We start from the raw sequence: 13,530 nt of genomic DNA on the forward strand, positions 1-13,530 counted from the left end.
ACCACTTCAACTTCAGTGTAATAGGAAACACATCAGTTAGTACCAGTACAGAATCAGTATCATAAACTGAGCGGAGAGAATGAATATCTCAATGCCAAAATATAAAAATTAGAAAATTATCATAAATATTCTAAACTTTAAATTTGTATGTTTCTTATTAATTGCATCTGATGGAGATAATATGCCAGTGCTGGATTTATTTACATGATATTTGATTTTCTAGTCCGTGACAAAGACTCTCTTCCTCATGCCATTCAGACTTTTTGCATTACTCCCAGGAAAATTAGTTTGGCTTCTCAGCCTGCTCCAGTATCTCCTTTAGAGATTTAGTACCTTAGCCTCTGACTCTGTAAACTGCTGCACTCTGCTGCACCTCTGTGCTTGCACTGAGCCCACTGGCTCTGATATACATGTATTTTCTGATCAATTTGTGAGATTGCACCTTCCGAGACTGTGAGTTTTGAGCAGGTGTAAGAGTCTGGAAATGGGTTTGGAGAGCAGAATTTGGCCTTGGTAAGCTGCTTAAAACCCACTCCCATTCCTGATCTCCTCTGACTCTATGCTCCCACTCACATGCATAACCCTAAAATTGTTCCTCTTGTTTCTATCCAAATGGAATGTAAGCACCTTGAAGGCAGAGAACTTTTCTATTTCTGTTTCCATAAAGCTCTGTAAGTCATCCTATAATAATCTATAACTGAGACATAAAAATATCAATTTATATTTACCAAACTATTTAGTTCACGTGTTCATTGCAGGGACAATATTATTTAACAGCTTTCTCTTATAAATAGTGGCTAATTGATCTACTGTACAAAAAAGTATATTTGTATCCCAATATTTTTTCCTGTTTTCAGGTCAGATTTCAAGAGGAAAGACAGGCCTTCAGCTGATACATACTGACATGCCAGGAGAAAAGCTTCCCATAACAAGATTCCGTTCTCTATTTAATGGTGAGTTTGGGCAATAACTTCATGATTTTCACAGAAATAGTCTTTGAAATTTCGTTCATGAAACACCATGCAGTATGACCCAATGGATGGTGCCCTGGAATGGTATCAGGACATCTGAGCTTTATTTCTGGTTCTGGCACTGGCCTGCTGAGTATCCTTGGTTGAGTCACTACACCTTTCTATGCCTCAGTTTGCCCCTCTATAAAACGGACCTCGGGGCTTGTCTTCACTACTGGGGAGATCAATGCTGCTGCAATTGATGCAGCGGGTGTCAATTTACAGGGCCTAGTGAAGACCTGCTAAATTGATGGCAAGCGCTCTAGAGTCGACTCCAGCTCCTCGAGAAGAGTAAGGTAAGTTGACCGGAGAGCATCTCCCATTGATGCAGCACAGTGAAGACACTGGGGTAAGTCGACCTAAGCTATGTCAACTCTGGCTACGTTATTCATGTAGCTGGAGTAACATAATTTAGGTCAACTTATCCCAATAGTGAAGAGAACTAGTACTCAACTACTTTAAGTCTTTAAAGATTCATGGATGAAAAGTATCAGAGGGGTAGCCGTGTTAGTCTGGATCTGTATAAGGTGCCACAGGACTCTTTGCCACTTTTAGACTAACAGATGTATTGGAGCATAAGCTTTCGTGGGTGAATACCCACTGCATGCATCCAATGAAGTGGGTATTCACCCACGAAAGCTTATGTTCCAATACATCTGTTAGTCAATAAGGTGCCACAGGGGGCTGGAGGGGATATATCCACCCTCTTCCCCAAGCTCTCTGGAGCAGAGAGCATGCAATCAGTAACCAACCAAAGGCCTGATTAAAAGCCTACTGAAGTCAGTGGAAGTCTTGCAATTGACTTCAAGGGACTTTGTAGGAGGCCCTGAATAGTAACACTTAGCTCATTCATCTCTGTTTCACGACAAACTGTAATATGGAAAGGTGATTCAGTCTAGAGAGAGGGAATCAGTGAATGTTTTCCTTATAAAGTAAGAGATGGACTTTAAAATCACAGGGTGCTTTTTGAAACTTTTGTTGTTAAAATACTTCCATATTGCCAGGATTTATCCTGTTTAATTCAAGGAACACTTTTCTTTTAACCTAATCCCCATAAGTAAGTGAGAAATTAAGTGAGAACATACCTCTGCTGCTTCCCAATAACCTATCTAGTCAATAAATCTGGTGGCAATCAGATAAACAGCTTTGTTATAGGACTTTATAAATAAGGCTCGGACCACACCTGCCCATAGAATCCCACAGTTTGGTAGCTTTTGCCTTTCCCCATCCATCCACTGGGATGACTGGAACTCCTGCAGACTGCTTGACACTGCTTCAGTTTTCACCCTCCAGCAATGATGTTGGTTCTAATGCTAACTGAGCAGCAAATGCCCTATGTACAAAGAAAAGAAAAGGAGGACTTGTGGCACCTTAGAGACTAACAAATTTATTAGAGCATAAGCTTTCATGAGCTACAGCTCACTTCATTGGATGCATACAGTGGAAAATATAGTGGGGAGATTTTATATACACAGAGAACATGAAACAATGGGTGTTACCATACAGACTGTAACAAGCGTGATCAGGAAAGGTGAGCTATTACCAGCAGGAGAGCGGGGGCGGGGGGACACCTTTTGTAGTGATAATCAAGGTGGGCCATTTCCAGCAGTTGACAAGAACAGTAGGAGGGGAAATAAACAAGGGGAAATAGTTTTACTTTGTGTAATGACGCATCCACTCCCAGTCTTTATTCAAGCCTAAGTCAATTGTGTCCAGTTTGCAAATTAATTCCAATTCAGCAGTCTCTCGTTGGAATCTGTTTTTTGAAGTTTTTTTGTTGAAGAATTGCCACTTTTAGGTCTCTAATCGAGTGTCCAAAGAGATTGAAGTGTTCTCCGACTGGTTTTGGAATGTTATAATTCTTGACGTCTGATTTGTGTCCATTAATTCTTTTACGTAGAGACTGTCCAGTTTGGCCAATGTGCATGGCAGAGGGGCATTGCTGGCACATGATGGCATATATCACATTGGTAGATGTGCAGGTGAACGAGCCTCTGATAGTGTGGCTAATGTGATTAGGCCCTATAATGGTGCCTCCTGAATAGATATGTGGACACAGTTGGTCATGGGCTTTGTTGCAAGGATAGGTTCCTGGGTTAGTGGTTTTGTTGTGTGGTGTGTGGTTGCTGGTGAGTATTTGCTTCAGGTTGGGGGGCTGTCTGTAAGTAAGGACTGGCCTATCTCCCAAGATCTGTGAAAGTGATGGGTCATCCTTCAGGATAGGTTGTAGATCCTTGATGATGCGTTGGAGAGGTTTTAGTTGGGGGCTGAAGGTGATGGCTAGTGGCATTCTGTTATTTTCTTTGTTGGTCCTGTCCTGTAGTAGGTAATTTCTGAGTATTCTTCTGGCTCTGTCAATCTGTTTCTTCACTTCAGCAGGTGGGTATTGTAGTTGTAAGAATACTTGATAGAGATCTTGTAGGTGTTTGTCTCTTTCTGAGGGGTTGGAGCAAATGCGGTTGTATCGTAGAGCTTGGCTGTAGACAATGGATCGTGTGGTATGGTCTGGATGAAAGCTGGAGGCATGTAGGTAGGCATAGTGGTCAGTAGGTTTCCGGTATAGGGTGGTGTTTATGTGACCATCGCTTATTAGCACCGTAGTGTCCAGGAAGTGGATCTCTTGTGTGGACTGGTTCAGGCTGAGGTTGATGGTGGGATGGAAATTGTTGAAATCATGGTGGAATTCCTCAAGGGCTTCTTTTCCATGGGTCCAGATGATGAAGATGTCATCAATGTAGCGCAAGTAGAGTAGGGGCATTAGGGGACGAGAGCTGAGGAAGCGTTGTTCTAAGTCAGCCATAAAAATGTTGGCATACTGTGGGGCCATGCGGGTACCCATAGCAGTGCCGCTGATTTGAAGGTATACATTGTCCCCAAATGTGAAATAGTTATGGGTGAGGACAAAGTCACAAAGTTCAACCACCCGGTTTGCCGTGACATTATCATGGATACTGTTCCTAACGGCTTGTAGTCCATCTTTGTGTGGAATGTTGGTGTAGAGGGTTTCTACATCCATAGTGGCCAGGATGTTTTCAGGAAGATCACCGATGGATTGTAGTTTCCTCAGGAAGTCAGTGGTGTCTCGAAGATAGCTGGAAGTGCTGGTAGCGTGGGGCCTGAGGAGGGAGTCTACATAGCCAGACAATCCTGCTGTCAGAGTGCCAATGCCTGAGATGATGGGGCGTCCAGGATTTCCAGGTTTATGGATCTCGGGTAGCAGATAGAATACCCATGGTCGGGGTTCTAGGGGTGTGTCTGGGAGGATTTGTTCTTGTGCTTTTTCAGAGAGTTTCTTGAGCTGATGGTATAGTTTCTTTTGGTAATCCTCAGTGGGATCAGAGGGTAATGGCTTATATAAAGTGGTGTTGGAGAGCTGCCTCTTGTTCATATGCCAACCTATTCATGATGACAGCACCTCCTTTGTCAGCCTTTTTGATTATGATGTCAGAGTTGTTTCTGAGGCTGTGGATGGCATTGTGCTCTCCACGGCTGAGGTTATGGGGCAAGTGATGTTGCTTTTCCACAATTTCAGCCCATGCACATCGGCGGAAGCATTCTATGTAGAAGTCCAGTCTGTTGTTTCGACCTTCAGGAAGAGTCCACCCATAATCTTTCTTTTTGTAGTCTTCGTAGGAAGGTCTCTGTGAGTTAGTATGTTGTTCAGAGGTGTGTTGGAAATATTCCTTGAGTCAGAGATGTCGAAAATAGGATTCTAGGTCACCACAAGAACTGTATCATGTTCGTGGGGGTGGAAGGGCAGAAGGAGAGGCCCCAAGATAGGACAGATTCTTCTGCTGGGCTAAGAGTATAGTTGGATAGATTAACAATATTGCTGGCTGGGTTAAGGGAACCACTGTTGAGGCCCCTTGTGGCATGTGGTAGTTTAGATAGTTTAGTGTCCTTTTTCTTTTGTAGAGAAGCAAAGTGTGTGTTGTAAATGGCTTGTCTAGTTTCTGAGAGGGAGATCAGGAAAGGACCCAGGAAGAGGAAGAATCTCATCTGAGGCCATCTACTCTGCCCTTTCGTTGGTAAAACCCTCGTTGGGGGTGGTTTTATTTTGTCGGTGGGAGAGCTCTCTCCCGCCGACAAAGAGCGGCTACGCTGCTTACCTTATGGCACAGCTGTGCTGCCGTAAGGTGCGCAGAGTAGACACAGCCTGAGTTAGGTTGAATAAAGTTGAAAGCTACTCTCCAGACTGTCTGTGCACAGTTACCAATGGTTCTGGTTATGTTGGGACTGCCCTGGGATTTTAACTACTGACCTAGTGTCTACAGTCCCAACAGACTGCACTTTAAAATTAATACATTCTGGCTTCCTTCGAACCAGAATAGGAAAGAGTTGGGTGGCCCGAGTTGCTCTCACCCGCCACCTGCCTGAGCAACTCTGCTGAGATTTCTGAAAACTGAATAAGAATAGCAGAAGATGCAGTGGAAGTGCCTAGGCAGGCAATAGTCAAGTGCCCAAATCCTTATAATTGACCAAAGGTACATCTACACTGCAAAAAAAAACCAACCAAAACCCACCATGGCAGTGAGTCTCAGGGTACGTGTACACTGCAGCAGAAGTCTCAGAGCCCAGGTCAATTGGCTTGGGCTCACAGGGCTGAGGCTGAGGGGCTAAAAATTGCAGTGTAGATACTCAAGCTTGGACTGGAGCTTGGGCTCTGAGACCCATCCCCTCACTAGATTCCAGAGCCCCAGCCCGAGCCTGAATGTCTATATAACCCACACACCTCCTGAGTGTGGTGTTCTGTCTCATCAAGTGGCACGGAGACCACTTAGAGAGAGATTAATGAGTCTGCTCTATGGCCTTAGCTAACAGCCATATGGCTTTTAGCTCATGCAGTGGAGGCTCATGCCCTAAGCTCCAAAAGTCCCAGGTTCAATTCGGCCCACCACAGACTGGGGTCTGCCAGCGTTACATCTACGCTGCAATTTTTAGTCCTGCAGCCTGAGCCCCGCAAGCTTGAATCAGCTGACCCGGGCCAGGCGAGGCCATGCCACGGATCTTTTATTGCAGTGTAGAGGTACCCTCAGAGCCTGGGTCAACTGACTCGAGCTTAACGCTGACGGGCTAAAAATAAGTGTGTAGGTGGTTGGGGTCAGCCTGGAGCCTGGGCTCTGAGACCCTCCTCTCTTGCTGGGTTTCAGAGCCCGGACTCTAGCCTAACCGGGCACAATTACGCTGCTATTTCTAGCCCCACAGCGCAAGCCCAAGTCAATCGACCAAGACTCTGTGGGTATCTCTACACTAGACTCACTGCTTTGGGTGGGGGATTTGCTGTGTAGATGTTGTTTTCACTCAGTTCCCCAAGAGCTTAGTTCAACTCCAGTCTCATCACTCAGGTTCCTTTATTTGGCATACTGCAAAGCCACACTGAGTTGATCACACTCAAATGTAGGCGGTGGGTATAGGGTGTGTCACACATACATAGTTACACAGCAAACCTCTTCCTTCAAATACATTTACAGATGTTTTCGGTTTGGCTTGGTTACTCTGCAGGAATTTCTGTATTGCGTGTTCTGTCCCTACACTGCCCATGCAGGATGTACTCTATATGTCATCTTGCTTTCCAGGCTTATCTTATCTGTTGTGATCTTGTCCATTGTAAATGGTTCCTTGGGTGTTCCCCCTTATCTTAGCTAGTACAGACATTCTGCTTCCTGCCTGTTGATCCATTTACTTCCCTAATCCTGTCTCCCAAAAAATGAGCCTCACCCATGTCCAATAACTCATGTCAAACAAGGCCTACATTCCACTGCTTTTGTTTTACTTTTTTATATTAGCATTTGTTTCATTTGCATTATGTTTCTGGTTTTTTGGGGCTTTCTTTTTAAAGTTTGCTCTCCAGCAACACATTCTCAAGACCACAGTAGCTGTAATCATTTGAACCACCATTAATAATAGGCTTAAAGTTTGAACCGGGGATGCACGTTCGCCTCCTTTGGTATAGCCCACCAGCGTGTAATCCCACATGATAATATTCCTCTACCTTTAAAGCATCCTTCAGTAATTTTAACTATGCTTTTATTTTAATTACATTATAAAAAGCTGGTACAAAATATAAAAATCTTTCCCTTTATAACCACAAGAAATGTAGTTGTGAAACAGAACATAGTCCAATTAATATAACACTCCCTGGGTCCATGTCAGAAGTGTTCCTCATCAGCCACCACACAATACTTATCACCAGCCTGGGCAGTTTTTAATTTACCAGCATTTCAACCATACTGTGCAGTTTGGAGACTGTTCCCCTACAGTGACTCCACAAGCAGACAACTCTGTTTGAGACATTACACCTGCACGCATAGGTGTCCCCTCAGGTGCAAACAGCAGTACAAGTCTGGGGCTTTCCAGACCCTGCACTGTCTAGCAACAGTATTTTAGGGTGGTAAAGAAAATTCTTTCATGCCATATGGGTTGCAGTAATTTCACATTTAACTTCATGGTACTGGACCCTTGTTAATTTTCTTACCTGTCTTGTACTGAATTTTTAACTTTTCTGTGGTGATAAGAGGGCAAGTTTTTCTTGCTCCATATATACTACACATGTTGTTATTATTAAAACACATTGACTTAATCCCATACTTCCTTAAAAGCAATTACAACATTATGTATATTCTATACAGCTAACAAAGCTTCAAAATGAGTCTTTACCCCACTATCATGGTACATACTGGGTGAAATCATTGTGCCACTGAAGTCAATGGGAGTTTTTCTATTGATCTCAATGGAGTCAGGAATTCACCCATTGTATCTGAATTTAAAACATTCCCCCCAAAAAACAATTTATGAAAAGTTGTTACTGCCCACCAGCAGACACACTTTGTTGAAATACAGTTTCACTGGCATGGCTGATACATTAACCTATGCAAATTGTCCTCCACAGTGTTGTAGATCCAGATCATTTAAGATATTCGTGATTACTGTTTAATCTGAAAAAAATATTCATGTGAAGATAAAATTTTACTTTGCTCAATCCAGAGCTTTGGGTGCAAAAGATGTTTTGTAAAGAGGGGAAGTTAAGAATGCAGAAATCTGATTTATTTCTTTCGGAAACCATAAAAACGGTGCTTGGCAAATTAATATTATTTTGCTATTAGTGTACAGAGATTTCAGTTGTTTTCTAATGTGCAGTTCTGCAGTGGTGAGCATCCAGACAAACAAGCAATTGACATGGTTTATAAGTAGGGCAGATGTTGTGGGAACTGAGATTAGTTCAGCTTCACTGACTTTAATTTGTAAATTATAAAACATTGTGAACTTCATTCTTTATAAATGTGGGGGGGATGACACTGAGACAACTTGTGAGGACCCCTCATAAACACTAATATGTCCAATGAATATTCAAGATCATCCTCTCATGTACACAAATATAAGCAACTTTACACACACTAATAATACCATTGAGGATTGGTTCCATGCACTGGAAAAACTCATTTCCTCTCCCAGCCTCTTTCTGCTGTCAGATGTCTTCTTACGTCTATACAACCAACTCTACCTATACTTCCTATATAGTCTACATACTGCCACTGTTCTCTCCCACACTATAAACAGGAAGCGTGCAAGGGGACGGCTGGGAAAAGTCTGTAGCCCATGGCAGAAGTGCCCTGTGAATTACCACACAACCACAGTAAGGGAGCTACAGACTAGACTCTCTCCCACTCCACCAGCATGTTGTGATTAGAGATACCAACATTTCACAGGGCAGCAGACCCATAGAATCATAGAATATCAGGGTTGGAAGGGACCTCAGGAGGTCATCTAGTCCAACCCCCTGCTCAAAGCAGGACCAATCCCCAATTTTTCCCCAGATCCCAAATCGCCCCCTCAAGGATTGAACTCACAACCCTGCATTTAGCAGGCCAATGCTCAAACCAGTGAGCTATCCCTCCCCCTCGTCAGTCACAGCCCTGCCTCCTGTAATGAGTCAGGAAATGGTCGATCTCTGTAAAGCTGTGCAAATAATGGGTTTTTTTGGTTTGCTGGCTGTGCTGAAAAGTCTGAAAAGAATCATTTGAGGTCAAACAAAACTGTTTTGACTCAGAAAATCGCAGCGTTTCCTTTCAAAAATGTTGAAATGAAACAGTCAGATTTTTCAGAATCTTTTTCAACTCAAACAATTCGGCAAATTTGACATGAATTCTGCATTTTTTGGCCAAAAAAGGTCACTCAGCGCTAGGTCTATGTAGGTACTTACATTACTCCAAACACCTAATAGCTGAGATCAGAACATCTGACGTTTTACCCTCCCCTGTCCACCATTCAACTGTGAACTAGTAAATGCAATCTATGCCATTCACTTTCCACATACAGAATAGAAATCCCTGTACTTACTTCACTCACCTTCCCAGTATGGCTGGCGACACCAACCTACAGTCATAAACCAGATTTGCAACTTTATCCCACCTATACTACACATACAAGGTTGCAGATACCAGAGTATAATATTTATTGAAACTGAGACTATTATTTCTTCATGGAGTAGGGGCTGGAACCAGCACATATGCATAATCTATGACATTTTCATTTGCTGTTCATGATGTGAAAAGTTGCCGTCAGTCATCCTAAGATCATAGAATCATAAAATATCAGGGTTGGAAGGGACCTCAGGAGGTCATCTAGTCCAGTTCCATAACTTGTTTTAATTTCAATGATATACCTGTCTGCCCATTAGTAGACAGTGAGTGGGGACATAGTGTGAGAGCTCTGTGTGGAAACTTAACCACATATTTCTTTAATATCAGTTTCTTCCCCTCTTATTGTGCTTTTTCATTTGTTTATTGTACATATATATTGAATCTGACTTCACTTTAAAGTATATTTATGGGGGAGGATGTGTGTGTGTGTGTGTATATCCAATAGATATATTTTTTCAGTTTATACTGTAAAGAAAAAGAATGTCTATCCCAGGCTCTGGACACCCTTGACAACTTTTTTTAAAAGCAGCAATTAAACACCCAGTCCACAGCAAACATATGGACTGAAGTTTAAGCCCTTCAAGCACTCCTCTGCCCCACTGAAGAGTACCCTGCCACTACTCAGACTCCCAAATCCCCCATTTCTCGGAAGCCAGGGAGAACAGCTAGGCCTTGCAGTATGACCTTAAGGTTAACGATGCTGTGGTTTTACCAGTAGCGATAACTGAAAATTTTTAACCAAATATTTTTTCCAAATTTTTTTTTGTGTCAAAATTGAACTATTTCATGATAACCGTTCAGTTATGACTAATTTTTGGATTTCTTTGATGAAAAAAATGAAAAAAAAAGTGAATTTTTTCATCCAAAAAAATCAAAAATGCCTATGAAAGCAGAAGGCAAATAAGAAACACCCCAAATTGGTTATTTTCTTAAATCTCATTATTTTTAAGCAATCTTATGATTTGGGTAGTGGTCTGATGTGTTCTCTTTCAATGCTTGGGTTTAGCAATATTGAACATAGGCTTTTACAGACCCAGGCCCTGATCCAAGCAAATCTCTTATGCACATATTTAATTGTCAGCACATAAGGAGTCACATTAAATACATGCTTATGGGATTTGTTGGCTAGAGGCTCATGGGAAGGAAAGAATGCCAAAGGCCCGGGGCTTGAACAGAGAATACCCTGCCAGCAGCCCATGAATTCTTTATACCAATGAGGCTCCTGCTCTGGTGCCCCTGCAACTGTGGTAACATGCCACTGGGGGAGGGGTGTCTATTAGATAGGTAGGTCCCAGGCCATTAGTGTTTTTTAGGTTAAAACCAACACCTTAACATCAACCTGGAATCAAACAGGTAGCCAGGTGTAATGTGCTCATGGAAAAATACCACTTACCTAGCAGGATGTCAAATGCTGCACCACCATAAACTTCCACATGGGGTAAGTTGTAGCTCTCTCTATATGGAATCCTGTTGGAGTGGATATTTGCCAACTGATTGCAGGGCAGATGTGAAAGCTTTTGCAACAGTAGGAGAGGGAAGAATCCTTACTACTAAAACAATACAGTCCTTGTGTAATTTTCCATTTTTTTTATCCATAGGTGAAACAATCTATATTATTGCGTATACATCTTGCATAGTACTCATCCTGGGAATAATCCTGGTGGCTCTCCTAAAGACCAGGTAATCTGACAAAGTTACAAATCTTTGGTACTAGGAAATTGGCATTCTAGAGATGAGAGTTACTCTCCTCACATTTTGACTCTACCTTTGTAGTTGTGTTTAAAATGCAGTACAATGTATCCCAGTGCTAGAATGAATTAGTCCTGCTGGTACCCACCTGCTCCACCCTGTCAGAGGTAGGAGATTCAGCATGGAAAGCTGTTTTGTGCACATCGATAATGCACTGTGCTTAGCAAAAGGGACTCCATTTTCCAGCTTCCCTTTCCATCTCAGGTAAGGGTGAAACCTGTGGGCAAAATGTTGGGAGAGAGCAGGAATACTTCCCTGGCAAACAGGGGATGAACAGGTTGAATATTCACCTTGGGGTATGTTCACAAACCCATGCGTGGAGTTTTTTATCAGTGCAGGTCTCATCGTTGATGGGAGTTCTGTGGCAAATTGTCAGAGTGAAGGGTGTACCACATTTTATCTTACAAAGTGGCAACAAAACAAAAAATACACATTAACTTTGTCAAGTGCACAAATGTTTGTTTACATACACAAGTTAAATATGATGCATTTTATTGGGCCAGATTAAATGGCCAGGTTTTAAGACACACAATGTCACAGGATGGGGAATAGAACCAAAGGTGGCAAGAGATATAGTGGTAGGGTGTTGCGTGAAATTTCATTATTAAATTCTGAGACGGAAATCAAAGAGGAATTTTGTAGAAAGATGCAAAAGACAAGTCGAGGATATGTGGAATACAGTTTATTTCTTTTCATATATATGGTTTGCATTGACTGGAGACTATCAGTCAAGAGCATAAATAAAATGGGATTAAACTTGGGTAGAAACAGTTTAGAAGAAAGTACATTAAGTACTGTGAAGGGACTGATTTTATACCACAATGCTCATCGCAAATATAAGGGTTGAAATGCTGGTTCCATTGAAGTTGGTGGGAGTTTTGCTAATGACTTCAAAGAAACCAGGATTCCACCCAAAAGCTACATAACTGCACTATTAAATAAATGTACACTCTCTGTTTTCAGAGCCTGCAGAGCAACATATCCATCAAGAAATCCCTCACCAGTTCATTCATCTGAGATTCTTATGGTCCATTAACAGTCATAGATAATCAATATTGTGGCAAACTCTCTTTAAGGCTATTCTTGGTAGCCAGCCTGTTGTGGATAAATCATAATAAAATATATGTTATAAAGTCTAGTTTGTGATGGGATTTTGTGGTTGAGAGTATGAAAGAGTTTTATATTTACTTCTATGTACAAAACCTTTCCCAAATGGAAAAAATGTTAAAACTGCACTAATTCACTCACCTGTGCATGCTCATTGATTTATATGGCACTGTCTATGTGCCATAGTTTTGGAATGTCAGTATATGATTGTAAAATCTTCTTCATCTTCGTCTGGCTGATGGAAAGGTAGAACAACAACTATAATTTTACATTTAGATGGTTAATTCAGACAACCCTGTGTCTGGAGCAGCAGAGTGTATTGCTGGGGTGGCTCCTTTGTATCTGTGACTCCAGCATTGAGTTGTTATATGTTACATGATCTGTTCTGGGTGACCAGAGTTGCACACTGGAGAATCTTTAATTTTACATTTGAGCATCTGTCATAGTTTGTGGTAAAAATATTATATCTGCATGAATCTGGGCTAGCTACATGGCTAAGAGTGGCAAAAAGAAGGTTAAGCCTGATTGCAGTCTGTAAGTACCTAAATGGTGAACAAATATTTACCAATGGGCTATTCAATCTAGCACAGAAATGTGTAACATGATCCAATGGCTGGGCGTTGAAGTGAGGCAAATTTACACTAGAAATAAGATGTACATTTTTAACAGTGAGAGTAATTAACTATTAGAACAATTTACCAAGGGTGGGTTCTCCATCACTGACCATTTTAAATCAAGATTGGATGTTTTTTCTAAAAGATCTGCTCCAGGAATTATGTGGGAGAAGTTCTTATGGTCTGTGTTACAGGACATTGGACTAGATGATCACAAAGGTACCTTCTGACCTTGGAATCTATGAATGTTACTGGTACTATTTTTTTTTTGTATCCCCAAACCCAGATGACCTTAGCAGTATGAGTGCAAATGTCCAGCCCTTGAGAAAGAAATTAATCACAAATACACTTTAGAAATGTCTAAACTTTAAATTAGTTTTTCTGTACGTAATAATATCAAGATTTTAAGGTCTACTCCACCCACAGGGAAGATTTCCAGGTTCTACTTCTATCAAGTGCTCCTGTTTCTGGCACACTTGGGAAACAAGATATCACACCTTAACCCCCTAACTGACTGAAGACTGAATAGTGGCATAGGTCTCAGGCCAAGATAATTTGTTTAATAACTGGTGGTAATTTTATTTTTAAATGACAGCTCCTTGACATTGCTAAGGTAAATTGTACTAGTTT

General features: G+C 41.7%; 1 protein-coding gene across 1 annotated transcript in view; it reads left to right on the forward strand.

Annotated features, from left to right (window-relative positions):
• GFRAL (GDNF family receptor alpha like) overlaps positions 1-13,530 on the forward strand; it is a 44,271-nt gene extending 30,741 nt beyond the window's left edge. Inside the window, exons 8-10 of the mRNA XM_027817414.3 lie at positions 858-953; positions 11,029-11,110; positions 12,143-13,530. Of these exons, the coding sequence (XP_027673215.2) occupies positions 858-953; positions 11,029-11,110; positions 12,143-12,215 (251 nt within the window). The 3' untranslated portion in view covers positions 12,216-13,530. The remainder of the gene's footprint in view (positions 1-857; positions 954-11,028; positions 11,111-12,142) is intronic.

This window comes from Chelonia mydas, chromosome 3, assembly GCF_015237465.2.
Source record: "Chelonia mydas isolate rCheMyd1 chromosome 3, rCheMyd1.pri.v2, whole genome shotgun sequence".
Taxonomy (NCBI): domain Eukaryota; kingdom Metazoa; phylum Chordata; order Testudines; family Cheloniidae; genus Chelonia; species Chelonia mydas.